At 44.3% G+C, this 27064-nt stretch overlaps 2 protein-coding genes across 4 annotated transcripts in view; one reads left to right on the top strand and one right to left on the bottom strand.

Annotated features, from left to right (window-relative positions):
* Positions 1-10396, top strand: part of SYNRG (synergin gamma) — a gene marked incomplete at its 5' end in the record, with an annotated part of 105990 nt that extends 95594 nt beyond the window's left edge. Inside the window, 3 exon segments of the mRNA XM_014590120.2 lie at positions 7024-7134; positions 7483-7518; positions 9373-10396. Coding sequence (XP_014445606.1) covers positions 7024-7134; positions 7483-7518; positions 9373-9504 — 279 coding nt within the window.
* A 4735-nt stretch (positions 10397-15131) lies between these two features.
* Positions 15132-27064, bottom strand: part of DUSP14 (dual specificity phosphatase 14) — a 22429-nt gene continuing 10496 nt past the window's right edge. For 2 of the 3 annotated variants that reach the window (XM_006154433.3, XM_006154435.3), the window contains exons 2-3: positions 19373-19463; positions 15132-16909 (exon numbers count right to left, since the gene is read on the bottom strand). In XM_006154433.3, the coding sequence (XP_006154495.1) occupies positions 16223-16819 (597 nt within the window). In that variant the 5' untranslated portion in view covers positions 16820-16909; positions 19373-19463 and the 3' untranslated portion in view covers positions 15132-16222. Of the gene's footprint in view, positions 16910-19372; positions 19464-22148; positions 22319-27064 lie in introns of those variants that run through there. The other variant, XM_006154434.3, reaches the window with a different exon arrangement.

Genomic DNA, 27064 nt, shown 5'->3' on the forward strand with positions numbered 1-27064 from the left:
TTTTTTTTTTTTTTTGGAGAGGTTGAGAGAAGTGTATGCTGCTTTAAGTTGGTCAACTTGTGCTATTTTGTTCCAGCAGTGATAGGGAAGTTGCACACACAATGTAAGCAAGCTGTTACCTGAAGTCTAGAAGTATTTGTGGACTCTGTGTCTGGATCACTCTTCTTGCTTTTTTGTTTGTTGTTAGTGTTTTTGATCAGAGAGAGAGAAGTGTACAAGAGAGGGAGAAAAAAGGGGAGAGAAAGAGATAGGTTTTTAATTAATTTTTTTTAAGAGAAACATTTTTACTACAGGGCGTGTATACTCACCAGAGAGACAGAGATAAAGTGAGAAATCCCCCCCCGGGGAAATGACAAAACACAGTCCCTTCTCCATTTTCCTCTCAGGACTCTGGACATACATGCATGCACACGCACCCGGTGTGAGTTTCAAGCCTCCGGGTCCAGTGCTTGAACCATCGTTGGCATTGTGGGAGTTCAATGCCTCAACCACTATGGCGCCTGCTGGTGCCTAGAGAGAAATTTTTTTTTTTTTTTTTTTTTTTTACATTTTTTTCTTTATTTACATTCATTCACTGTACATCATTATAGCATACAAAATGAGATTTTTCCATTGAGAATACACTGTATATTGGCTCAATCAAGCACATCAACATATGTGTTATTGTCAACAAATCATTTTCCATTTCTTGTTTTCTGTATATTTTGCCTTTTTTCCCATCCTTGATTCCCTATCTCACCCTCTGCCATCTCCCACCCTCCTCCCACACTGTGTCTGGTATCTATTGGTGCTTTCTATGCCTCCCCCATTTTATTGTTTTACTAAATATCTTAATAAATCTAAATATTTTCAACAGCAAGCACAGCTGATATGTACATATCCATGAACACAAGTCTGACTTTAGGCATAAACCTCAGTGAATAGAATGAACATACTATAAAGTAGCACCTAACTAGGGCTATATAGCTTAACTGCAGTCATCAAATAAGTATTTTTAATGCTTTTTTTTCTTCTGAAATTTTTTTTATTAATTTACATTCATTCCCTGAGCATCATCACAACATTCTAAATGTGGTTTCCCATCTAGAATATACTGCATAGTGGCTTAATAATGCATGTTATCATCCATAATATTCCATTTCTACTTTCATATATATGTTTTTTACCCATGTCTAGCCCTCTGCCCTATTCCACTCTCTTATTACACTATCTCTGCTGTCTACAGTTGTCTTCAATCCCTTTTCCCCCAACATTTCATTGATCACACAATATCATAAGTAATCTAACTACTTTCAATAGCAAGATCAGCCGATGGTTTCAAGAAAAGCAGTTTTGAACTGGTAAGGATATTTCTTTGAAACTTAAAGCCTAGAAACAGGTTAGTATTCTGTTCAAATAGTCGGAACATGAATCTATTGATAGCTGAAGACAGGACAAAAATCCTTAAAACCGGACAACAAAGCTTAGAAGAAAAGCAGCAATATTTTAGTCAAGTCGTAGAATACTGTTTCATCAGTTCAGTCTCATGTACTTAATCATTCTTCTGTATCTGTTGAGGTTCGATGTTCCAGATTGAAATCTGGGATGTAATACTCAACTCCAGCTTTTGGCCCTACAATTAAGTTGCCCATTTTCTTAGTTTCTGAACTCTTATTTCTGTGTGTCTGCATTTAATTTTACTGACATAGCACTCCCTTAAGAACTTCTTGGAGATCCGGTCTGGTGCTGGTAAATTCTTTCAGGTTTTGTTTATCTGGGAAAGTTCGTGTCTTTTCTTCCCAAATGAACGATAACCTTGCTGGGTACAGAATTCTCGGTTGAAATTGCTTTTCCCTTAATACTTTGAATACATTTTCCCATTCTCTCCTCGCTCTCATTGTTTCCGATGAGAGGTCTGCCGTTAGTCTGATGGGATACCCTTTGTAGGTAACTTGCCTTTTTTCTCTTGCCAGTCTTAGTATCTTGTCTTTGTCTGTGGTTTTGGTCAATCTGGCTATAATGTGTCTTGGAGAAGATCTTCTTGGGTTGATTCTATTTGGGGTCCTCTGTATTTCTTGGGACTGAATCTTTGAGTGCCTCTCCAGGTTTGGAAAATTTTCTTGTAAGATTTCATGGAATAGATTATCAATGCCCTTATGAGTCTCTTCACCTTCTGGGATGCCTATTATCCGGATGTTTGGACGTTTGATGGTATCTAGTACTTCTCGCATATTATTCTCAAATTTTTGGGCCATTTTCTCAGTCTTCGCGGTGGATTTTTCTAGGCCAACCATTTTCTCTTCTACATTAGAGATTCTATTTTCTGTATGATCTAGTCTGCTTTTAATACTTTCAAGGGAGATTTTGACTTCTTGTATTATAGCCTTCATCTCTAACAGTTCCATCTGATTCTTTTGTAAAGTGTGAAATTCCTCTTTTAGATCTAGCATGAATTTCCTCACCTCCTGGAACTCTTCAACTCCTTTCTCCTTCCTCTTCAGCAGTTCCTTGTCTCTCTTCTCTTCCATCTCTGTTAGCTTTGCCATTATGAATGTTCTGAATTCTTTATCAGACATTTCCATGATTTCCATTGAACTGTGTGTGGATAAAGAGGAGCTATCCTTTTCCCTTGTGGGAGAGGTATTTTCCTGCTTCCCCATATTTCTTGTGGTCCTGCAGCGATTTCTAGTCATCTGGTGGATGGTCGGTATCTTCCCAAACTTGGAAGTTCAATCACGCGAGTTTTGGATGCTGGAGGCCCAGTTATCAGTGGGACATCTTCCTTTCTCCCCAAATGGCTAGATCACAGGAGCCATGGAGCTGGCTGCCTCTTGAAGAAGGGCTGTTCACGCGAGTTTTGGATGCTGGAGGCCCAGTTATCAGTGGGACATCTTCCTTTCTCCCCAAATGGCTAGATCACCCTAGAGAGAAATATTTTTGACAGTCTCCATGTAATTGATCCCCCTACCCCAGCCTCCCAGTTAGCTAGCGCTGTAGGCATGTGCCACTGTACCTGGCCTGTTTAGGTTGAGTTGGGCCAGGAATCAAACCCAGGCCTCCCAGTGCGCCCTCACAGCTGAGCCTAGATTCCGCTTTTTAATCAGTGAAATTAGGCTGGTTTATGGTGTGGTGAATTTTGTCATATAATGTGTATGTGATCGTAATTGTGTGCACATGCTTGCAAATCCACTTGCGTTTTTTTCTTTGGTAAGTCAATTCTCAGTGGTGGAGGGATAATTTTGCCCCCAAAGAAGCCGGGATGCTAGTAAACATCCTGTAATGCAGAGGGCGGTCCCACAACAAAGAATTATCCGACCTAAAATGTCAGTGTTGCAGGGTCGAGAAACTGTTCTGGAGCATAGATGGGGTTCATGGTACAATGGAGTTAAAGTACAAGTTTAGGGCTGGCCTTGTAGCCTAATGGTTAAGGGAACCAGATTGCACGTGGCCAAATGCGGTTCAAATCCCAGTCCTGGCAGCAAGTACAAGTTTATTTTGATGCAAAAATTTAAAAATCCGTGTAGATTATTTTTTTCTTTTTTAAAATGTATGTCTTCTGGGGCCGGCAGGTGGTGTGGTGATTAAAGATGCTGGATTCCCATATAGCCGACCTCAGTTTGAGTCCTAGACCTCGCCTTCTCACTTTTCCTTTCTCTCTTTCTCTTTCTTCGATCAAATTAAAAAATAATAACAAATGGAATTAAATAAAGAAAGACATCTTTTAAAAAGTTACTTCTTCTGAGAAAGAGAAGTGCATCTCTAACGTGGTCTTCACACTGCAGTCCACCCAGATTTTCAACTGGCCTGGGTCACAGACGCATGGAAGCCCTAGAATGCTCAGAGAGGTTCTAGGAAGTAGACCTTGCCCATGGTGGGTCCGGTTGTTTTACCACTGCCACTATCTGGCCCCAGGTTTTTCATAATACACATTTTCTATGAACTTTTTGAAGACTCCTCTCATATAAGCAAAATAAATTGCTTTGGGTTATTTCTAAAAAAATTTTTACATTAAGAATCCAACTCGAGGGCCAGCAGGCCACATAGTGGTTACACCTCTGGGCTCCCACATGGCCGACTGTGGCTCGAGTCCTGGACCTGGTGGCTTGAAAATCAATCTAGGCATTTGTGCATGCATGCCCAAGATCCCAGGAGGAAAATGGAGAAGGAACTGCAGCATGGTCATCTCCCCAGGGAGTGATTTCTCACTTTCCCTCTCACTGTCTCTGTCTGACTCTGTCTCTAGTGAGCACATGTGCCATAAGGCAAAAGCCTGTACCCCCCAAAAAAAAAAATCTAAAAAAAAAAAAAAAATCCTACTTTTCCCTGCCCTTTTTTTTGTTATTCAGGTGGTTTTTATGTTGTTCAGAGAGATTTTTGCTATAGACCACGCGTGTTCTCCAGAGAGACAGACAGACAGAAAGCAAGAAATCACCCCCCAGGGGTGGGGGGGAGCCATGCTGTAATCCCTTCTTCTCTTTTCTCCTCTCAAGATTTTGGGCACACATATACACATGCCCAGCATGAGTTTTAAGCTGCCGGGCCTGAGACTCAAACCACAGTCATCTATGTGGGGGTCCAGCGATGTAACCATTACGCTATCTGCTAGTCCCAGTTGTTTTTAATGCCAGAGGACAGGTACACCATCAGAAGGAGAAAAGGCACTCCCCAATGGGGCGGGGTCACACTGCAGTCCTGTTTCCTCTGGTCTTCTCTCCCGTCAGGATCCTGAGCATGTGTTCATACGTGCCCAGCACGTTTTTCAAACTGTTGGCCAAAATTTGAATCACAGTCGACCATGTAAGATCCAATTCCCTCTACACAGTGCTTCACTATGCTCTGGGGCCAGCCCATTCAGGTTTTTATTTTTAATTGAAAAATAATTTAGAAACAATGAAGTGCAGAGATTTTTTTTAAATATATTTTATTTAACTTTATTTATTTATTTACTTATTTTTAATTTGACCAGAGAGGGACAGACAGCATGAGAGAGGGAAAGTAAGAAAGCAAGCCAGCATGTCCAAGACTCGAACCACAGTCAGCCATGTGGGAGTCCAGTGCCCTTCACCACCACGCCACCTGCCAGCCCGAAATGCAGAAATCCTAAGTGTATCAGTTGGATCCTGTTGACAGGTGCATACTGCTTATGTAAATCAAATGCTATCAGTATGTGGAATATTTTATCCCCCCACCGTTCCTTCTGGCCTATTCCCAGTCAAGCCCTGATCTGATTCTAAAAGCATCTGCTAGTCCAGTATCCATCACAGTAGACTTGCCAGTCGTCCTACTTCATATAAATGAAATTGTGCAGTATGTACGTGTCCTAGTGCCTGACTTCTCTTACTGTAATGCTTTAAAAAAGTATCCATGTTGGGTTTGATCTTTAATTCTGGATAACATTCCTTTGTATTAATACACTGGTTTGTTAATACATTTTCTTGTTGATAGACATGTGTGCTATTTAGTTTTGGTTAATTGAACAACGGAGCTGTGAACTTTTGTACAGACTTTGCTGACTTATGTTTCCATTTCTTTTGGGTAAATATCTGTGAATGAAATTGTAAGTTTGTATAGCACATATGTATTTAACTCCTTAAGAAGTCAATAACTTTCCAAAATTGGGACCAGCCCTTGTAATCATGCACCGCACTCACCACATGACACACATTTTTTTGTAAGGAATAAAAATTAGACATTGCATATGAAGAGGTTAGCACAGTGCTTGGCACAAGTGAGGGTTTAACTTAGCCGATAATATATTTTACTGTCTGAAACTTTCAGATTTCTCACTCTTAAGCACTTAGGTCTGTATACCCATCCACCTCTTTATGTAGCATCTGGCCTTACCTGCCCCACAGGTAGCTTCAGCTCAGCCTGTCCTGAACTGAACTCTTCCTCCCCTCTCCCCAGACTTGGCCTCTCGCATGCCTCGTCACAGTGAATGCTTTCAGCGGCCCAAGCCTCCCCACTCTTCTCACGTGGCAGATCACCCAGGCCTGTTGATCCCACCCTTTTTTTTTTTTTTTTTTAAAGAGGTTTTTGCTATAAGGCATATGCGCTTGTCAGAAAGTGAGAAGTTGCCCCCCAGGGGGGATGGCCACTCCTCAATCCCTTCTCCTCCATTCTCCTCCATTCTCCTCCATGGGCACTCATACACACACACACACACCCGGCATGCGTTTAAGCCACTACTGGGTCTGGGACTCGAACTGTGGTCGACTGCATGGGAGTCCAGCAATGTAGCTATTACACCAACTGCTGGTCCCAGTCCTACCTTCTTAAAGGCTCTTTCGTGTGTCCATTTCTCCTCTCTCCCCACAGTTGCTGCCCTAGTTCTACCTTCAATATCTGTCTTCAGCGTTACAGCAGCCTTCTGACTGAGGCCTGTACCTTGAGAATTGCCCACCCACACTGCAGTGGAAGGGATCTGTCCATAGTACAAATGTGATCCTGTCATGATCCAACTAGAACATTTTAGTGACTTCCTTCGCAGAAAGCCTCCTGATAGTCCTTCCAAGGTCCTTCATGCTCCTCCTGCATCTCCTGTGCCATCTTCCGTAAGCTTGACTACCTCCTCTGGATTTCTTCCCATCCCTGGTCTTCTGTTCAGAGGCCTTTGCTCATGCTGCTGCTTTGACATGGAATATCCTTCCATCCTTAGCTCGCCCTCTCCATCTCACTATCTCCTTGACCTAGAATATTCCTTTCAGGATTCAGCCAAGATGGTTCTAAACTCTAGGAAGCTCTTCCCTGAGTTCCCCCTCCTGTGGCCTTGGCACTCAGTACTCACCCCTAAGTAATAGCCCTGTCCCTCATGCCCTACCCCTCCCGACCGAGTTCTCAGAGGAGGGAGCACATGTTGTACTGGCATCCCCAACACCTAGAGCAGGTACTCAGCAAATGTTTGAGGAAGTGAATTCTTGTCTTGGCGGTACTAGAGTGTACAGAATCCACTGCTGGACCAGCTGGGGATGGGTGATCAGAGACTGAAGCAAGCGGCATTTGGAATTGCTGAGTTCTTACCCATTTGTCTTGTCATCCTCACAGCCAGATGAAAATTCGCTGGATTTTTCTTCCTGCATGTTACGGCCTGGGATTAAAAATGCCCAGGAACTTGCCTGTGGGGTGTGCCTCTTAAATGTGGACTCCAGGAGTCGGGTAAGTCAGTCACACGCTGATTTTGCCTTCCCCCTGCAGATGGCGAAGTGCTTCCCCCACCTGATGAGGGAACTCCCTCAGTTACCCACTTCACTGCGTGGTGTGTGACCCGAGGTGGGGCATGTCTAAAGCCTGGAAAGCTGGTGGTAGGAGCGAGTCATGTTCTTTCAGAAGGGCCCCTGGGGAGCTGTTGAGGGCAGGAGGAGCGTACCCTTTGCACTGTACCTGCAGCTCCCTGTGCCCAGTGGGGAGGTAAAGTGGAGAGGTTAAACCTGTAAGGATTTATTTGGAGGCAGAAGGCCATGTTCTGGGAATTTTGTTGACCTTATGGTTTCAACGTTATTTCAGAGAGAAGAGAAGCCTGCAGAAGAACATCCTAAAAAAGTATGAACCAGTTACACATTTCCATAGCGTTTCCATCTTAATTTTGAGTGTGGAAGGCAAAGTGGGATGATTCCGTTGCCATCCTGAACTGTTCCAATCACAAACCCTTTGCTGAGTCATTTTTGTTCCCATGATGTTTGATTTAGTCAACTAACCTGTCTGTGTGGGTCCACTTCTGTCTTGTTTGCATGCTCGTATCTCATAATTGGCTTCGGTGTGATGGTTATCTTTTCTCTGTGATGAACAGGGTAACAAAACGAACAACTTCTAGAAGACAGGAAGTTGTAGAGTGACAGAGTGAAATCAGAAAGCTTCCAGTTCAACCATTAACAGACAAAATCAGGGACAGATTCATGGCCTAGTGGTTAATTGAGCCAGATTCCACATGGCTGACCATGCAGTTTGAATCTTGGCCCTGGTGACTTGAAAAACACAGGGGTCACGTGTACATACATGCCTCGAAACCTGACAGGATAGGGGAATGGAGGAGAAGGGATCGCGGTGTGACTGTGCCCTGTCGGGGAGTGCTTCCTCCTCCCTCCCTCTCTCCAGCTGCCAAATGCATGTACCCTCTGGCAGTTTAAAAAATTTTTTAAAATAAAACAAGTTTTAAAAACAGACAAAAACAAATTAGGTTTTAGAGTTTTGTTTCGTGCTTTAGAACAGCTAACCCCAGGGAGTAGGTGAGGTTTGGACCTACTTTTCCTTGGCTCCCTTTAGCTTACGTGTGTTATATGTCAGGAACTCATTCTTCTGTGTTTAATGTCTATTTATTTATCTGTTTTAATTTATATTTTTTAAATAAGTTTTTGCCTTAGGGAACTTGCCAGAGAGAGAGAGACAGTGAGCGGGAAAGTGAGAAATCACCCCCTCCCCCAAAGGGAAGATGGCCACACTGCAATCCCTTCTCCATTCTCCTACCAGGATCTTGGGCATGCACACACATGCACCTGGTGTGATTTTCAAGCCATCGGGCCTGGAACTCGAACCACAGTTGACCATGTGGGAGTCCAGCGACACATAGCCACTACACCATCTGTTGATCCCAGTCCATTTATTTTTCATGAATGCTGTACTCGTTTGGACTTTGTAGTGCTGGTGATTCAGTTATTAGCTCTACTGGCATCAGACCCTACAAGTTATCTGTTGTTTTCTAACTCTTAGAATTTTTCCTTCATGGTCGACTGTACTCGGCCACAGCAATGTAAGAGATGACATGTTACCTCACGCCAGCCTTAGGGGACGGCTTCAGCACTGTGAGGGGTACACGTTAACCACAAGCCTTGGCTGTTTTAATTCCCCATATCATGATCCCTCTGTCCTTCCCATACCTTTTTTTTTATGAGACAGCTTTTTGCTATAGGGTGTGTGTGCTCGCTAGACAGAGACAGAGGCAGAAAGCAAGAAATCACCCCCCGGGGAGGTGGCCACACCACAATTCCTTCTTCTCCATTCTCCTCTCGGGATTTTGGCCACACACACGTGTGCCTGGGGTGGGCATGAGTTTTAAGCCGCCAGGTCCAGGACTCGAACCACATTTGATGACAGGGAAGTCCAGCGACATAACCATGACACTATCTGCTGGTCCTTCCCTCCCATAACTTCTGACTGCTTTTACTAAGAGAGATTTGACCTTCGTTTGCTGAAACTGAGTTTAATGGTAACAATTTTTATACCTTTAATTAGCAATAAAGTTTTCTCACTTGAATTCCTGTAGCCACCTGCTCAGTTTTTGTGTGCGCACCATTTTGGCCCCAGCCCTGTGACCTGGAGGAGAGGTACACATGTACACGCTACTAAGCTCTTAGATTCAGAAAATGCCTGATTGGCCCCACCTCTGTTTCTTTCCGGCAGGCATTCAACTCAGAGACAGACAGTTTCAAGCTCGCATATGGAGGGCACCAGTACCATGCCAGCTGTGCCAACTTCTGGATCAACTGTGTGGAACCAAAACCTCCTGGCCTCGTCCTGCCTGATTTGCTCTGAAAAGCTCCTCTGTGAAGAACCAACCACCCCATGAGGTGCCAGGGACCAATAAACAGTGCAAGTACTGCAGAGTTCACCCCCATGAATGTGTACGCAGGGTTCTCCAAGAGGTAGGGAAGGGGCGATGTTGCGGAATCCAGTCCTTGCCGTGGGATAGCCTCTGGGCCTTCATCCCCATTGCCAGTCTGTGGGATTGTGGGCCAAACTGCCCTCCCCAAATGCATGTGGCACCAGAAGTTGTCTCACTTAGCCCTAGCTCTCTTAAGATATTTTAAAATATGGACCACAATTTTCTCTATGTAAGGAATAATTTGCTGCTGCAATATTGAAACTGTGAAGAATTGACATTTGAAGAAAAATAAATTATTAGGGGTAGGACTGCAATTGGCAAGATTGTTTCAAGCTTATTTATATCTTATTCATGCTTATTTATATCTAGAATACTTACTGTCCTGTGAAGTAGAATGCATTTATCCACGTTTGATTCGTTAAAATCTGAAGTGAATAAAAGTGGGTCATTGTGATTGAACTGATGCTCTTTTTACCAAAACAGAAAAATCTGCTGTCTTGCCTGGACAGTGGCAGGAAGGTGAGGGCAGATTTTACCAACCTCGCTGTCACAGCTGAACGAGTTCTCTACGCTTTCCTTCATTTCTAAACAGCCAGCTAGCAAGAATTCTCCCTAAAACATGGCTGGGCACTTTGAAGTGGAGGAAATGTTCATTTTGACAGAGACCCAAATCCTGCATATCAGGATATCCTTCCACTTAGGAGCCTTCGTTGAAAACCTGTGCTGGCTTACAAAGACTGAAGATGGTACTTTTTTCAGACCACAAGTTTGGAAAGACAGCAGAATGAAATCTCTTTGCAGTGACCTCTCTAGATTTCCAAAGCTGACTGCATAGAGGCCAGCACTGCCTGACTGCAGTATCTCCAAGAGACACCTGTAAGTGAATTCAGGGTGACATGGTGAAGTTGCCAGCCTAGTGAGGAGAACAGGAAGATATATTCTCGGTAGAGATATATGACTTAGAAGCAGTGGAAGGAAATTGTTCAGAAATAGCACTGAATTTTAGAAGGAAAAGGCTCATGCTTTCTGATATAGGGCTTTTTTCTTTTTTTTTTTTTTGGCCATTTAAACTGAATGAGTAAAATTGGGTAAAAGGGCCAACCCTGTGGCCTGATAGTTAAGGGAGCCAGATCCCACATGGTTAACCAAATGGTTTGAGTCCCATACCTGGCAGCTTGAGAAACATGCTGGGTTCATGCACAGGCATGTTCAAAATCCCAGCAGGATGGAGAAATGGAGACGGGATTACAGCCAACCATGCCCCGTTAGATGCTTTCTCCCTCCTCCCTCCCTCTGGCACACGAATGTACACTCTGGCAAAATGAAGGAAAAAAAAAAGTAGTTAAGGCTGTTATTCCTAGGAAGAATGATCAATCTAGGACACATTTCTCTAATGGCTGATGATGCGCTTGTGAAGGGATCTTGACCCTTGTAGTGCTTCACTTTGTACAATTTAGGCTCTGCTCTTTAGTTTTTATTAGTAAGCTGAAAAAGTTGGTTTTATCTACATAATTGCTACTTTTTATCTATCTTGTTGCTTCTTACACCTTTTGTATTTTCTCCACAAAAGGTGAAGAGGGGGAAAAAAAGGTAGAGAACACTTTTATGAAACAGCTGTTGAGGCTGTTTTTCCGAATGTGCAGAGTAATGTTGATGAGATGAACCTGTTTTTCTCATTTGCTGCAGATTATACCATCTCCAGCTATTAATGACGGAGACAGCAGTCTCTGCATGTCCCCTGTGGAGCCTCCGCCCTACACAGGGGTAGTGGGGTGTTGTAACACCACCACAGGTGAGCCAGTTTGGGGCAGACTTCTCCCAAGGCCTCTGTGCTCCATCTACTTCATTTGGGCAACATCATTGTTTCAATATGGCACCCGCATTCAAGCAGGCTTCTGATGTGTCTTGGAAAGTCCATAATAAAACCATGATAACAGACTCTGCCTTTACAATAAGGATGTTTCTCTGTTTGACAGAATTGATTTGCTGAAACATTTTTTGGAAATGCTAGATAGACTATTATTTTTTCACAGTGGCCTGTGTCATTTTATTTATTCTATTACTTTTAATTTGCCAGAGGGTATGTTTGCTCACCAGAGAGAGACCTCGAGGTGAGAAAGCAAGCCATCAGGTCTGGAACTCAAACCGCGGTTAGCATGTGGGAGTCAGTGCCTCACCCGCCATGCCACCTGCTGGTCCCATCAGTGACATTTTAAAAAGTGCGTTAATCTGTTAACTAGTTTGTTTTTTCATTCCTAGTCATATTCCAGAATCCTTCATAAAATTTGAGTTAAATCACTGCAATCCTTACCAAGTATGATGGGCTTAGTCACTCCTCATGAGGTGTAAGAGGAAAATTCAGCAGACAGCAACAAAAACCCTTTGTGATAAAAAGTATTCACCACTTTTAATATCTATTTAATACTTGAAATGTTTAGATACTACCGGGATTTGAGAAGGATGGAATAACCATCGCACTGGTTTTATTTATAGACATTTATTGAAATGACTCAACACTGCATTCAGCGTCACCTCAGCTCTTGTGTTAGCAGAGAGCCCAGTGTCCTAGGAAACAGTAACCAAGGTTACGTATTTCCATACTGTGTATTGTGTCAGGCAGCTTCACCCCACTGCTTGAATGGTGATTAATAAGCACTTTTTTTTGGTGTCTTGTTTGCTTTTAAAATTTTATAGCTTAGTGTGTAATACAGTTTTTGTCTGGACATGCTTGAGATAGAAGAGGTGCAGGGTATATTAGAATATTATCCATGCTTTTTCTTGTGGGTAGGTGTTAACGTTCCATGTGGGTTGCATATTTTAAATTACTTGAATATGTTGTGTATATATACATATTTGGGTTTTGATTTTTGGGTTTTCTTGGTCTTATTTAAATTTTCCACTTGTCTGTTTAAATAAGTGTGTTCCTAGCTTTGGAAAGATTATAGGGGCTACACGTTAGAGATATTCAAAACGCTTGCTCTGCACTGGGGACTACTAAGAAAAATTCCTTACCACCTTCAGGTCAAACACCTTCCTTTGTGAACAGCTAATAAACTCTGGCATTTTCAAAGATATTTGCCATTCATACAGGAGCGGTATAGCTTGCTGTAGACCATTCCAGCAAATATCAGAATGCAGGGCAAGATGTGTTTAGCAGGTGTTTTTATAAGTTTAAGTTACTTAGCATTTCTTTGGAAAAGTGTTCACAAAAACAATATTGGGAAAGCCCTCTCCTTGCAAGGTCAGCTGAAAAGAAGCATAAGTAAAACGGCTCTTGAGATGAAAAAGACTTTTCTAATAAAATGTCATTTTAACAAAATTTTTACTCAATTCCATTATTTCCATGTTTATTTGAATGTAGTGTGTTTTTTTAAAAAAAAAAAATAAAAAGCAGTATTCCTGTGTGCCATCTCAGTATTTCGTAGCTCTGGCTGTATTAGCCAGCGAATGCTGTGGGTCCACAGTGAAATGGGTGAATGTGATGGGTGTGTGGTGAGGAATTTGGTCCTGTATTTTAAAAAACAATGCGGCTTTTTCCCTTTGTTTATATTTAATACATAACTGTGTTGACATGTTTAGACTCTACAATGCTAGACCTGTGACGTATTTTCAGGATTTGTTCTGAAATTACCACTTGTTGAGCTCCACAGACAGTAAACACAAGTGCAAATGAATGGCATGCCTTTTCTTTGCAAGAATTCACAAAGCTACTCATCACCAGTATGAAAAGAGGCTGAAGTACTTAGTTAAGTGTGGTACTTAAGTATTAGGCTGGGCCAGCTCCATAGCCTAATGGTTAGGGGAAGCTGGATCTCACATGGCTGACCATGGTTTGAATCCCAGTCCGTCAGCTGGAGCAGCACGCCAGGCTCATGTGTATGTCTAACAAGATCATGACTGGATGGAGAAAAGGATTATAGCATGACCACTCCCCACTGGTGGATGCTTTCTCTCTCTCTCTGTTTCTCGTCTCTCACTGGAGAGCACACATACCCTTTGGCACTTTAAAAAAAGAAAAGTGTTAGGCTTCTCAAGTGCTAGGAACACCCGTAGTTACATCCCAATTGTGATGTTTGCCATGACCCCACAGAAAATTTTCTTTAATTACCAAGAACCTGTCACCAAGAGTTTCCTTATTGTAGAATAATGATTATTTTGGGGTCTTACTCAGAATCTACCAGACTTAAACTTGGCTTCTTGCTAAAGAAACCAGTCTGGTCTTACTGGATTTTTTGTTTTGCTTTGTTTTTGAGAATTATTTAATTCCATTTGTTATTATTTTTTTTAATTTGACTAGAGAGAGAAAGGGAAAGCAAGCCACCAAGTCCAGGACTTGAACCGTGGTTGGCCGTGTGGGAATCCAGCGCCCTTAACCACCACACCACCTGCCGGCCCCGATTTTTTTTTTTTTGATTTTTTTTAAATGTACTGACCTTGCATTTGTTGGTTCCTCTCACTTCCCATAGGAACAACTAATGATTTTTTTTTTTTTTTTTGAGAGTGTTTTGCTAGCGTGTGTTCACTTGCTGGAGAGACAGAGGTGAGAAATCACCCCCATCCCACTCCACCCCCCCAACCCCCCGAGGGCCAGCAATCCCTTCTCCATACTCCTTTTAGGATTTTGGGCACACACACATGCCTACCATGAGTTTCAAGCCACCAGCTCTAGGACTTGAACTGCTGGTCAGCCACGTGGGAGTCCAGCATCTTAACCACTATACTACCTCCTGGCCCCACTATTAATCATTTTATGGTATAAACAAGAAAAGGGAGCTAGCCTTATGACCTGGTGGTTAAGGGAGCCAGATCCCACGTGGTAACTGTGTAGTTCAAAGCTTGAAAAACATGCTGGGCACCTTTGCCTGTGTGCCCAAAATCCTGACAGGATGGAGAAGCAGATAAGGGACTGTCCCCCTTGTGTTTTCTTCCTCTGGCTTGTACTGTCTCTGATGAGCCCTCTGCTTGACATGCATAGATAGATAGATCATAGATATTTTGACTGCCAGAGAATATACGCACTCACCAGAAAAAGCATCCCCCAGTGAAGTGTGGTCATGCCACTGTTCCTTCTCCTCCATTTTTTCTTCTCATCAGGATTTTGGGCATGTTTTTCAAGCTACCAAGGCCAGGATTTGAACCAGTCAGCCATGTGGAATTTGGCTCCCCTAACCACTAGGTCATGGGTCAGCGCCTTCTGACAAAATGTTTAAAAATTTTAAAAAAAGGAAAAAGAAAAAAATGTAAGCTTTAGATGGAAAACCATTGTCACATTCCGAGTAAAATCTGGAAGGTATAATTTGTCTAAATATGTGGCTACTGAAGTATTTATGGTTTTCTTGTCAAAATAGACCAAAAGATCTAGAAAGTTATTCCACGTATAAAGCAACCTACAGCCTATCTGGCAAATGAGGGAAAGCAGTGCAGTAGCAATGGTTGTAACTGCACAGGCAAATGGCCAGGTGGCTCTCCTGTCTGAAAGTGAGGGGCAGCCTGGTCAACTCCTCCTGGAGGCCCAGGACAGTGGGATAGAGAACTCATTAAACGTCTACAACGTCCCTGACGGGTTGTGCTGTACAATTTATTAGGAGCAGTGAACTGGGTGACATTAACAAGGTTAAACAAAGGAAGCCATCATTTCATTTGCTTAATACTTACATTGAAGCATGATTTAGAGCGTTTGTGTGTATGTGAATAGTTAGCAGAGGCACACCTTTTGTTAAAGACCAATTTCGTCGATGGAGGACTTGCTGCTTTGGTGCTCTCCACTTATCAGAAGAAACTGAAAATAGCACCTTTTACCTGAGCATTCACTTCACACTGTTTCCCGTTCAGCACTGCGAATGACTTATCCGCTGCGCTCCAAGATGTGAAATGCTGACGTGATTCAGCTGGAATATCTACTTTTAAGTATTGATCCTGTCACAAGAGCCCTATTTTAGCAGTTATTAGAGAGCAGAGCATCTTTCTTCCATCAACAACAGACATACACACACCCTGAAATTACTAGTAAAAAAATCTAATGTTAAGCAGATATATTTATTAAAAATAATGCTAATATAATCCTGGGGCACATTGATTCCAAAAGGGTCTTTGCAGCAGATTTCATTATAATTACTTAACAGCTAAATAATAAAGGTTTATTTTAACTTACAGAGTTACTAAATAATAGAGGGGAAAGGAAAGAGTAGGGTTAATCCAGTAGAGACTGAAGCTGGTATCAATCGTCCCTAAGCATCTATTTGGTTGGCAGCCTTGGGCAAAGCTTGTCTCTGAAGGGTTAAAGGGCCCAAAGTAATTTTTGCACTGAGCTCCTCCGTACCTGCCATGATGCCAAAAGGCATGGGATTCAGAATAGAGCAGAACCAAACAGTTTACTCAACTGTTCAGATTGTTAAAAGTGATTAAAAGCCCGTTAAAGATTTTCGTAAACACTATTCCAAAATGTTAGTTTTAAAAATGTTACTAGCAATGTATGCATTCCCGTTATGTCCCACCCCTCCCTAGCTCTTAAACTTGAACACCCAGTGTAAAAACACTTGAGGGAAACCAAAAGTCAACCATTTGAAAAGAAAGGTGAAGAGGGGAGCAGACAGTGTGTAGCAGATGCTGGTACCGCTCACGGGGCTGCTGATGCAGGATTTGGTGGCATTAAATCCCCCAGTAAGGCATCAGGTGTCGGGACTCTTTCTCATAAACGTCTGGAACTACGCCGTAAGGTGTCTGTACCATTTTCACCGTTGACTTCCCAAAGAGTTGGCGCTCGTAGTCTATCAGCTGCCTCCAGAAGCCTACGTTGGGCCTGATGACAGGCCTCCGGGCTTTCACCCAGTTGTACGCCTCCAGCAGGCACACATTGTGGAATTTCATCAGGTAAGCGATGCAGAGAGTGGCCGAGCGGCTCACCCCTGCAGCACAGTGCACCAGGGTAGCCCCATGCTTCCTGCTCACACTGTGGATCTTGTCGGCCACGGTGTCAAAGTACAGTCCAATGGGGGCATGAGGCATGTCAGCCAGAGGCACTTTAACATACTCAAATTGGGGCCAGTTGAAATTGGGGATCTCAATGGTAGCATTAACAATGCAGGTGATGCCACGAGCCTGGAGGAGGTGCCGATTGGAGGCTACACTGCCTCTGCCCAGAAAGAGAGAGGAGGTGATTTGAGCAATGCCTCCTACATCTCCCTCAGAAATCATGCGAGGGGCCATGAGAGTCCGCGGTAGTGTGCTGTGACCTCTGGAGCTCATGAAGACACCAGCAATCACACTTGCATCGTTGGGGGCAAGACCAGTGCTATGTTTTCCTCCACCAAGGATTCCAAAATGATGATCTCCTTCCTGCAAAATACAGGTGTCTGTCAGTATTTTAAATGCTATTGATTCATCACGGTCTATCTCTTTGTGAAATGGGAAGGTAAAAGGATTAGAAGTAGTTTTATTTATTTATTACAATTTTTTATTTAACTTTATTTATTTGTTTTTTATTTGACCAGAGATGACACAGTGAGAGTGAGAGAAAGAGAAGGAAAGTGAGAAAGCAAGCCGCCAGGTCCGGGACTCGAACTGCGGTCAGCCATGTGAGAGTCAGCGCCCTCAACCACCACACCACCCGCCAGCCCCTAGAAGTAGTTATTTTCTATAATAAAGTATATTCTCAAGGATGTAGAAGATTATTTTCTACTGATTAAGAGGAAAAGTAGCCTCAGACACCAATATGTAAAAGTCAGTTGAGAATTTAGCTCTCTCGTGATTGTTAAAAGGAAAAAAAAAGAAATGGCAATAGTTATCCTGCTACCCTATTTTCAAAAAAGTCAAAGACAGAAACAAGCTCAGCTGGTTCCTGAACCAGTCTGTCAGGATCTTGCTCTTACTGAGGAGTGGTCCATGGGGATTAGGAAGAAGAAAAATTCTGACCCCCTGCTAGTTATATTTTTTCATACACTTCTTGTCTACGTCCATAGCTATGATGGCTATATTTTCCTAAACTTAGCTCTAGACAAAGAACTTACATACAGAGATATGAAAATGAAACTGCTTTAGCTAATGTACTTAATGAGCTACTATTATGGACAAAAGATACTGAATTGAGTCAGCTGCAGAAAAGCCAGGTCACCGTAGTCGTTTATTATTTTTGGAGAGGTTTTTGCTATAGGGTGCGTGCGCTCACCAGACAGACAGAAGGAGACATAGAGACAGAAAGCGAGAAATCACCCCCCAGGGGGGATGGTCACACCGCAGTCCCTTCTCCTTCATTCTCCTCTCGGGATCTTGGGCACGCACACACACGCGCCCGGCATGAGTTTTAAGCCACCGGGTCCAGGACCTGAACCGCGATCAACTACGTGAGAGTCCAGCGACATAGCCATTACGCTAACTGCTGGTTCCCAGTCGTTTATTACTTTTTGAGATTTTCACTGTAGGGCGCGTGCGCTCGCCAGACAGACAGAGAGAGACATAGAGACAGAAAGCGAGAAATCACCCCCCAGGGGGGATGGTCACGCCGCAATCCCTTCTCCTCCATTCTCCTCTCGGGATCTTGGGCACGCCCGCACACGCGCCCGGCGTGAGATTTAAGCCACCGGGTCCGAGACGCGAACCGCGGTCGACTACGTGGGAGTCCAGCGACATAGCCATTACGCTAACTGCTGGTTCCCATCGTTTATTACTTTTTATAAAGAAATTATTTATTATTTTTTAATTTGACCAGAGAAAGAGAGAGGGAAAGTGAGAAAGCAAGCTGCCAGGTCTGGGACTTGAAGCACAGTCAGCCATATGGGATTCCAACACCTTAACCACCATACCACCTGACAGCCCCAGCCCTTTATTATTTAAAAGGAGCTGTTTCCTGGGCCAGCCCTGTAACCTGTTGATTAAGGGAGCCAGATCCTACATGGCCAACCTATGTTCAAACCTCAGGCCTGGCAGCTTAAGAAACATACCATGTGTCTGCGTGCAAGTGTGTGCATGGACCCAAAGTCCTGACACAATGTGAACACCCCCCGTTGCTTTTTCCTTCTGTTTCTCTGGTGAGCATGAGTGCCCTCTGGCAATTTAAAGATGATGGGGAAAAAAGCTATTTCCTGTCTATTTGTGATATGGGTACACGTCAGAAATCCAATAAGCTTTAGGTAACTGTGCTATGGCATTTCCGTGGAAATAAAATCAGGCAATTGGAAGACCATATCAATAGCTCATTTTATAAATTTAATTAACATTTGACCTGACCTGACCCTGGGTGTGGCTAAATGACAACTTCATTCTTCTCTGCCAATTCTAAGCTCTAAGATGTATCCCACTGGCTTCACTTTAATATCTAAATATCTGTAGTGTCTCATTAGTATAAGGTTTATTAAGAGATATCAATATATATTAGTAACAACAAAAAAGGAACATCTTTTTTTTCTGAAATGTTACATATCAGTTCCTCTCATGGCAAAATCTTTTTTTTTTTTTTGGAGAGGTTTTTGCTATAGGGCGTGTGCATTCTTCCAGCAAGAGAGAGACAGGGAGACAGAAAGCGAGAAATCACCCCCCAGGGGGGATGGCCAGGCCTCCATCCCATCTCCTCCATTCTCCTCTCAGGATCTTGGGCACGCATGCACACGCACCCAGCATGAGTTTAAGCCACCGGGTCCGGGACTCGACCGCAGTCAGCTACATGGGAGTCCAGCAACATTGCCACTATGCCAACTGCTGGTTCCTCATGGCAAAGTCTTAACACTTCAGTCTATACCCTGGAAACCCAGTGCCTAGACAAGAACGTCCCCGATTCCACGCACATGTGGTGCTGAGTCTACTCACTTGCTGAAGAGTCTGGGGTGCGCTGGAGCCGTCGGTCTGGATCCCGAAGTCCTAAGTGAGCAGTGCTGGTTATGGCAGATACAGATCAGATCTGCAGGAAGACAGTGAGACAAGGATATGGCCAATCAGGAAGTTGGAAAGAATTCCCCAAGGGTTTTTACTACTAAATTGAGTTTGAGTGGGATAAATCCAGGAAGTAGATCTGCTAAATATTGCTCAAAGTGCATTTTTAAAGAATACGCAGGAAAAGCTATCAGCCTGTCTCAGCTTTTCATTAATGACACGACCCACAGTAACAAATGTTAAATAGAGCTTCGGCAGTACCAGAGACAACTCTCCTAAAAAGAGACCACAACATATCAGTGAACAGTCCAAGCGGGCAGACTGCAGACGGCGCATCTGGCTGTAAGAGATCCGAAGTGCCCTTCTGTGTCCCCTCAACCCAGCAATGTGAGGGGCTGGGCACATAACCCCACGGGGAGCACAGCGGAGTGGGACGTGGTGACGGCAAGGTGAGCACCATCGACTCTAGCCCCAGGTGGGGGTACAGCCCCAGGTGAGGGAGAAGTCCGAGTTAGCCACTGGCCAGGAGGGATGACACCTGCCATGGCACTGAGGACAGCGTCAAGCACCGCAGGGCTGCAGACGGGACTGCAGCCATGAATGTCAGCCCTGGGTGGTGCTGCTGTTCAGGAGAGCAATCTGAAACCTTTTGTTTCGTTTGGCCATGTTGGCCCTCTTATTCTCTTCATTAAGTGCAATAATATAAGTGTCTGTGCACATCATGAATGTGTTTCCCTCCCACTTGTCTTGTCCCTCTGCCTTTCTCAGGTAACCGTCACACTTAAATATTTATGTTTTTTTATAGCTCTGTGGAGGTATAATTTGTGTACAGGTGAATAAACAACTTGATCAAGTGTACAGCTTGATGCATTATGACAAGGACATATTTAATGTGCCATGACCTCAAAATAAGAAACCTGGGGCTGGGACCAGCAGTTAGCATAATGGCTATGTCTCTGGACTCTCACGTAGTCGACCACAGTTCGAGTCCCAGACCCGGTGGCTTAAACTCACGCCGGGCATGTGTGCATACGTGCCCAAGATCCCGAGAGGAGAATGGAGGAGAAGGGATTGCAGCGTGGCCATCCCCCCTGAGGGGTGATATCCTGCTTTCTGTCTGTCTCTCTCTGTCTGTCTGGCGAGCGCATGCGCCCTATAGCAAAAATCTCTCGCCCGAAAGCAAAAATCTCCCCAAAAAAAAAAAAAAAAAAAAAAACCTGGGGCTGGGGGTCAGCAGGTGGCGTACCAGTTACATCACGGGACTCCCATGTGGCCAACTGCAGTTTGTGTCCTGGACCTGGTAGCCGGGCACATATGCATGTGTGCCCAAGATCCCAGGAGGAGAAATGGGGAAGGGATTGCAGTGTGGCCATCTCCCTGAGGGGTGGCTTTTCCCTTTCCCTCTCTCTGTCTATCTCTGTGTCTCTCTGAAGAGCACATGCACCCTAAGGCAAAAACCTCAAATAAATAAACCTGGGGCCACCAGGTGGTATAGTGGCTAAGGCACTGGACTCCCACATGGCCAACCATAGTTCAAGTCTGGGACCTGGAGGCTTGAAACGCATGTTGGAAATGTGCGTGTGTGCCCAGAATCCCAGTAGGAGAAGGGATGGCAGCGTGGCCATCCCCCTTCAGGGGTGATTTCTCATTTTCTGTCTCCAGCAAGCACAAGTGCCCTGTAACAAAATTCTCTCTAAAATACAGTATTAATAAACCTATTCATCACCCCCCAAATTTCCTCATGCTTTTTTCCCCCCTCTATTGCCGGGGGCATAGGTGCTCTCCAGAGAGCACGCGCCATTCACAGGCTATGATCACACGGCAGTCCCCGCTCCATTTCTCCAGTTTTGGACACACACATGCACACAATGTGTTTTTCAAGCTGCCAGGACCAGGATCTGAACCAAAGTCGGCCATGTGGGACTGGCTCCCTATATACTGCATTTAACTGCCATACTGGGAGCCAGCCCTTCTCATGCTCCTTTATAACTGGTTTCCACTTCCCCGCCCCCAATTTCAAGCAGCCATCGATTTTTCTGCCACTATGGCGTGCACTTTCTACATTTAGATAAATGGGATCTTAAAAGTTTGGTGGCGGGAGGGGGCTTGGCTTTTATTCAGTATTAATTACTTTAATGTTCATCCATGATGTCGGGCATATCAATAGTTCAGTGCTTTTGATTGCTGAGTAGAATTCCATTGTGTAGGTATGCCCCTTGCTTATTCATTTATCTACTGATGAATGTCGGGCTGTTCTAGTTCAAAGCTATTAGGAGGGACCAGCAGATGGCATAGAGGTTACATCATTAGACTCCCACACGACTGACCATGGTTCAAGTCCTGGACTGAGTGGCTTCAAAATCATGCTGAGGACATGTGCATGTGTGCCCAAGATCCTGGGAGGACAAGAGATTGCACTGCGGGATGATTTCTCACTTTTCCTCTCACTGTCTCTCTCCAGCAAGCGCACATGCCCTTAGGCAAAAATCTCTTTTAAAAACAAAACAGTTAGTAAAATTTCTGTGAACATTCATGGACAGGTCTCTATACACAGACATATGCCTTCCTTTCAGTTAAACACCTAGGAGCAAAGGGCTGGGTCCTATGACGTGTATGTTTAATGTTTTTAAATAGTTTTTTAAAAAGAAAACTTTAAAAACCATTATATCATTAAAATGCAATTGTTCTGAAACTCCAGTATGCGTAAAATCACCTGGGCTTGTTAATCAACTTCTGATTCAGCAGTTCTGGAGCAGGGCTCTGAACCTGGCACTCCCCAGGTGATGCTGCCTGTTGGGAAATACACTTAGAACCACTGCCAGAGTGGGCGCTGTGCAGTGCTGCCCAGGTCTCCCTCCTTCAAGGGTGCGGTGCTGACAACTGACAAGTCTCTTCCAGGACTGCCCTTACCTGAAGGAAGACAAGGTTATGAGTATAACCCGTCAGAGAGCTCTCTTTGGGGGTTAATACCTGATGACTGGTTAATGCTTCAGGGGTACATGGAAAGGTTTACAGAGAGGAAGAAGGAAGGCAGTTCCACAAGGAGACTGCATGTGCACAAGTGGGAGAGTCGGATGTCAAATTCTGTACACAGGGCAGGAACTTTCAGGTGAGCATCCTTTCCTACAGCAGAGAATTTCCTGTCACTTCCAAGTCTTTCCCTGGCAGAATCCTTGCAGTTTAAAAAGCACAGTCACTGTGGCAGTAAACACAAAATTAGGCCTTTGGTGCCAGCCAGTGGTAGTTAAGGTGGCTGGATCCAACTTGGCCGACTGCACAGTTCAAGTCCCAGACCTGGCGGCTTGAAAACCATGCCAGGTGCTTGTGTGTGCATGCCCCAAATCCAAAGGGATTGCAGCATGGCCATCTCCCCTGGAGGGTGGGAGGGATGGTTTTCTCACTTTTCCTGTCTGTCTGTCTTTTTCTGTCTATCCCTGGTGAGCACACATGCCTTATAGCAAACTTAAAAAAAAAAAAAAAAAATAGGCCTTCAAACTGCTGGTGATAACTCTCAATGTGGAACCTGGAAGACACTCATCAGATGTCCAAGTAGGTTATCTAGTTGTTGTCTAATTAAAAGGGACCTAGCCTAGAGTCCTCCGAACAAGCATGCTGTCCGGAGAGCCGCTTGCCTTTGTGAGGTGGGGTGTCCAGGCTCACTGGCCCTCCCACCAAGGACAAGTACGACACGGGTGGGCTGGAAGCCTCGCTCACTCCATGCGCTCTCATTCGGGGAGCAGGGATAGGGAATGTGGTACTGCAGGGAAAGGAAAACAGATTGTGAGTCCTCGGGGCAGATCCAAGAGAGACAGACAGGATGCTCCGTCCCTGCTGCTGCTAGTCAGTCTCGTGCCAACAAACCTGCTTCAAACGCCAGAGCTGGTCCAAAGTTTTAGAAAAACAGCCTCTGCCAGAGAGCACTCAGAGGGCACAGATACGGATGCACCCCTGACGAACACTCCTGACCGCCTTTACAGATGAGAATATAAAGCTCACAGAGGGTGAGAGGATTCCACTTGTAGAAGACAATAATAAAACCAGAAGTCAAAGTCACCCAGGCTTCTAGCTCAAGACCATGTGTCCGGGAAGGGGGCTGTGGTTCTCATACCTGCCGTAGAGCACCCTGACCCTGACACCACTAGCAGCCCCTGTGGTACATGAAGGGGTCTTGGTCTGCCATGCAGGGAGGACTGGGTTTACATGCTGCTTATAGAAGAGACCGAGCGGACGGACCAGGCTGCTCCAGTTTCACCTACTGCCCGGAAAGGGCAACAGCTGCCATAGCCTGATCCCACTTACGCGCTCAGAAAACCCTCTGAACCAGAGGGACCACAGCAGAGAGCACTCCCAGGGTAGGCGCAAAAAGGGCCAAAGTTTGGTCTGGTTGTACAGTTAGCAGATCCTGATGGCAAAGAATTAAAACCTCATGGGTATTACATGATAGGTACATAAAAATCAGCTCAGCAAATGTATACCCAGAGACAGAGAAAGGAGATCTGTTAGGAAAGTCGGACTCATATCTATCTGAGACATCAGCCCGCATGGCACTCTGAGTGAACCTGCCACGCCCACTGCAGCACGGCCAGCGCACCGGGCGTCCACTTCGCTGTCCATGGTCTGTCACCCAGCCTTTCCGAGCTGTTCTGGCAGGTGCATTTATTCTTGGAGGGAGAAATGCTTTCTATGTTAGAGGAATGCAGGAGGGGTAGGGCAACAGAAAGGAGGAGCTTTCCTAAACCAACCCTAGAGCGATCGTTTGTTTATTGTTGTTTAGCTGTTAGAGAGGATGCTGGACTCTGAAGAATAAGCACTAAATACGAAGTGTGAAATGATTAAATGCTGAGAGCTAGTGCCTGCCCACTGGACCTGTAATCTCAGCAACGTGTAAGCTCACTCCCACTGACACTCCCTGTGCTGGGCCGCTCCTGGAAAAGTCAGCACCACATCCACACCTGCAGCGGTGTGCACTGACTCACTCACTCTGGTGTCATGGCCTATTTGGAACATTGATGCTAGTGCCCAGAGGGCTTTTTTAAAATTTTTTTAAATAATGACAATCACTAGAATCTGTAAAGAACTGAAATTCTGTCCACTGCTTTTCCTTCTCATGTTGAACAAGCAGAAAATGGCCACAGTGGTGCTAGAGATGATCATAAACTAATCTAAGATTATTTTTAGCTTTAGGAATTTCAAAGGTTCAGGATGCATACTAGAGGCCTATATACTTACTTTTTTTATACTTGAAAAAGTGCAATCACATTTACTCCTTCCATTAAAGCACATGTCTCTTTAGTTCTAAAAACAAAAAACAAAACAAAAAAAAAAAATCTGGGACCAGCAGATGGTGTAATGCTTAGGTTGCCGGTCTCCCACATGGCCAACCACAATTTGAGTCCCAGACCCGGTAGCTTGAAACTCACCAGGTGTGTGCGTGCGTGCCCAAGATCCCAAGAGGAGAATAAAGGAGAAGGGATTGTGGCATGGCCATCCCTCCGGGTGGTGACTTCTCTCTGTCTCTCTGTCTCTCAACAAGCACATATACCCTATAGCAAAAATCTACCTTAAAAAAAAAAAAAGATGAAAAACAAAATCCTACAGGTCACTCTTTATTCTTTGCATGTGTTTGTGTGTGTGTGCTAGAGGGCGCATGCACTCCCAGAGAGGAGAAAGCACTACCCCATCCCATGGGAATGGTCACATAGCAATTCCTTCTCTATTCCTCCCTCCTTTCAGGATTCTGGGCAAGCATGTACACATGCCTGTCTTGTTTTCTTAAACCACTAGGTCAAGAACTCAGACTGAGCAGTCAGTCACATGGATCCAGCTGCCTTAACCACCAGGCCAGAGAGTCAGCCCTTTAAGTCACTTTTTAAAAAACAGAAGCAGGGGCCAGCAGGTGGTATGGTGGATAATGGCGCTGGATTCCCACATGGTCAACCATGGTTCAAGTCCTGGACCTGGTGGCTTGCTTTCTCACTTTCCCTTTCTCTCTCTCTCTTGCTCTCTCGTCAAATAAAGAAAAAACAAACAAACAAACAAACAAACAAAAACAAATGGAAATAAATAATTATTTAAAAAAAAAAAACAGAAGCATTTTAGCCTGTAGTATCATAAATAAATAAATACTGCTTTTCTAATTCATTTCCAGTATTAAATCAGAAATGTGTCCCACTGGCAAAAAAGTTAAAATACACTCCTACAAATAATAAAATCACAATACAGCAACCTTTCATTAAGGAAAAATAACTTTCTGAAAGAACATTAAAATAAAATTCAGACAATATTAAGTTACATTATATTCATATTGAAGGCCAGCAGGTAGTGTGGTGGTTAAGGTGCTAGATTCTCACAGGGCCAACTGCGGATCAAGTCCCAGACCCAGCACCTTGAAGATCATGCCAGGCACATGGTGTGAGTGCCCAAAAGCCCTGGAGAAGAGACTGCAGCGTGGCCATCTCCTCAGGGGGTGTTTTCTCACTTTCCCTCTCTCTGTCTCTGGTGAGTGCACACACCCTAAGGCAAAAAAGGGAAGGAGGGAAAAATGAAAGATATTCTTAAATTGTTCTCAGACACCTGGGAATCTCTACCAGTGTGGCCAAAACAACATCTTCTATTTGGAGGAGGGTCATTTCCTTTTCCCATATTAGTAGATATGATAAGTGTTCTGAGAGAAGGATGAATACAGGCACTCCTCACTCAACCAACCGAGTTCTGTTCCTACTGTCAGACTGTTGATGAACTGGTGAAAGCGCACATTCCTCAATCTGTGAGCATGATACAAATAGTTATTTTACAGGTTAGCTGGGGCATGGCGGTTACGGCGGCTGAATCCCACATGGCTGACTTCACAGTTCGAGTCCCTAACCCAGTGGCTTGAAAAACACACCAGCCGCATGTGCGTGTGTACCCAAAATCTCGAGAGGAACATGGAGGAGAAGGGCTAACAGTATGTTTATCCCTTTGGACTGCTTTCTCAGTTGCCCTCTCTCTGTCTCTCTGTCTCTCTGGCAAGTATGCGCATCTTGTAGCATATTAAAAAGAAAAAAAAAAGGTGATTTAACACCACTGAGTTTTGAAACTGTATTATGCAACAACAGTAAGTAGAACAAGGCCATCCTGTTCCTCGGAGGTTCAGCACTATGCAGAAGAAGCTGGATCCCACATGGCCACCCAGGGTTCCAGTCATGGCCTCGATGTCTTGAAAAACATGCCAAGAGAGATGGAAAATTAGAGGAAAAGGGACTGTGACCAGACCCCTTTGGGCGTGCTTTGTGTCTTTCTCTGTCTCTGTCTCTCACGCATAAAAAAAGAGAAAGGAAAAAAGTAACTAAAACAGAGATAAAAAGGTAACCTAAGACATAACCCTGTGCCAGGATTTTATCATCTTGCAGAGGTGACACGAGGTACACAGTAAAACAAACGAGTTAACAAGAGAGACACTAACATTAGGGAGATCCCATGATGAGTGCAAACAGTGGGTGCCACGCAATGCAAAGAAAAAGCAGGTTGAAGCCAAGTCAGAACAGTCAGTGGTGCGGAAAATCTGCGCTGTTTCTTGGGAGAGGTGTCTTGTAGACTGAACTTTCATTGCTTTTTCTCCGGTCCACTTAAAACATGCTGCCATTCCTG

Source organism: Tupaia chinensis, unplaced genomic scaffold (genome assembly GCF_000334495.1).
Source record: "Tupaia chinensis unplaced genomic scaffold, TupChi_1.0 Scaffold000407_4, whole genome shotgun sequence".
Taxonomy (NCBI): Eukaryota; Metazoa; Chordata; class Mammalia; order Scandentia; family Tupaiidae; genus Tupaia; species Tupaia belangeri.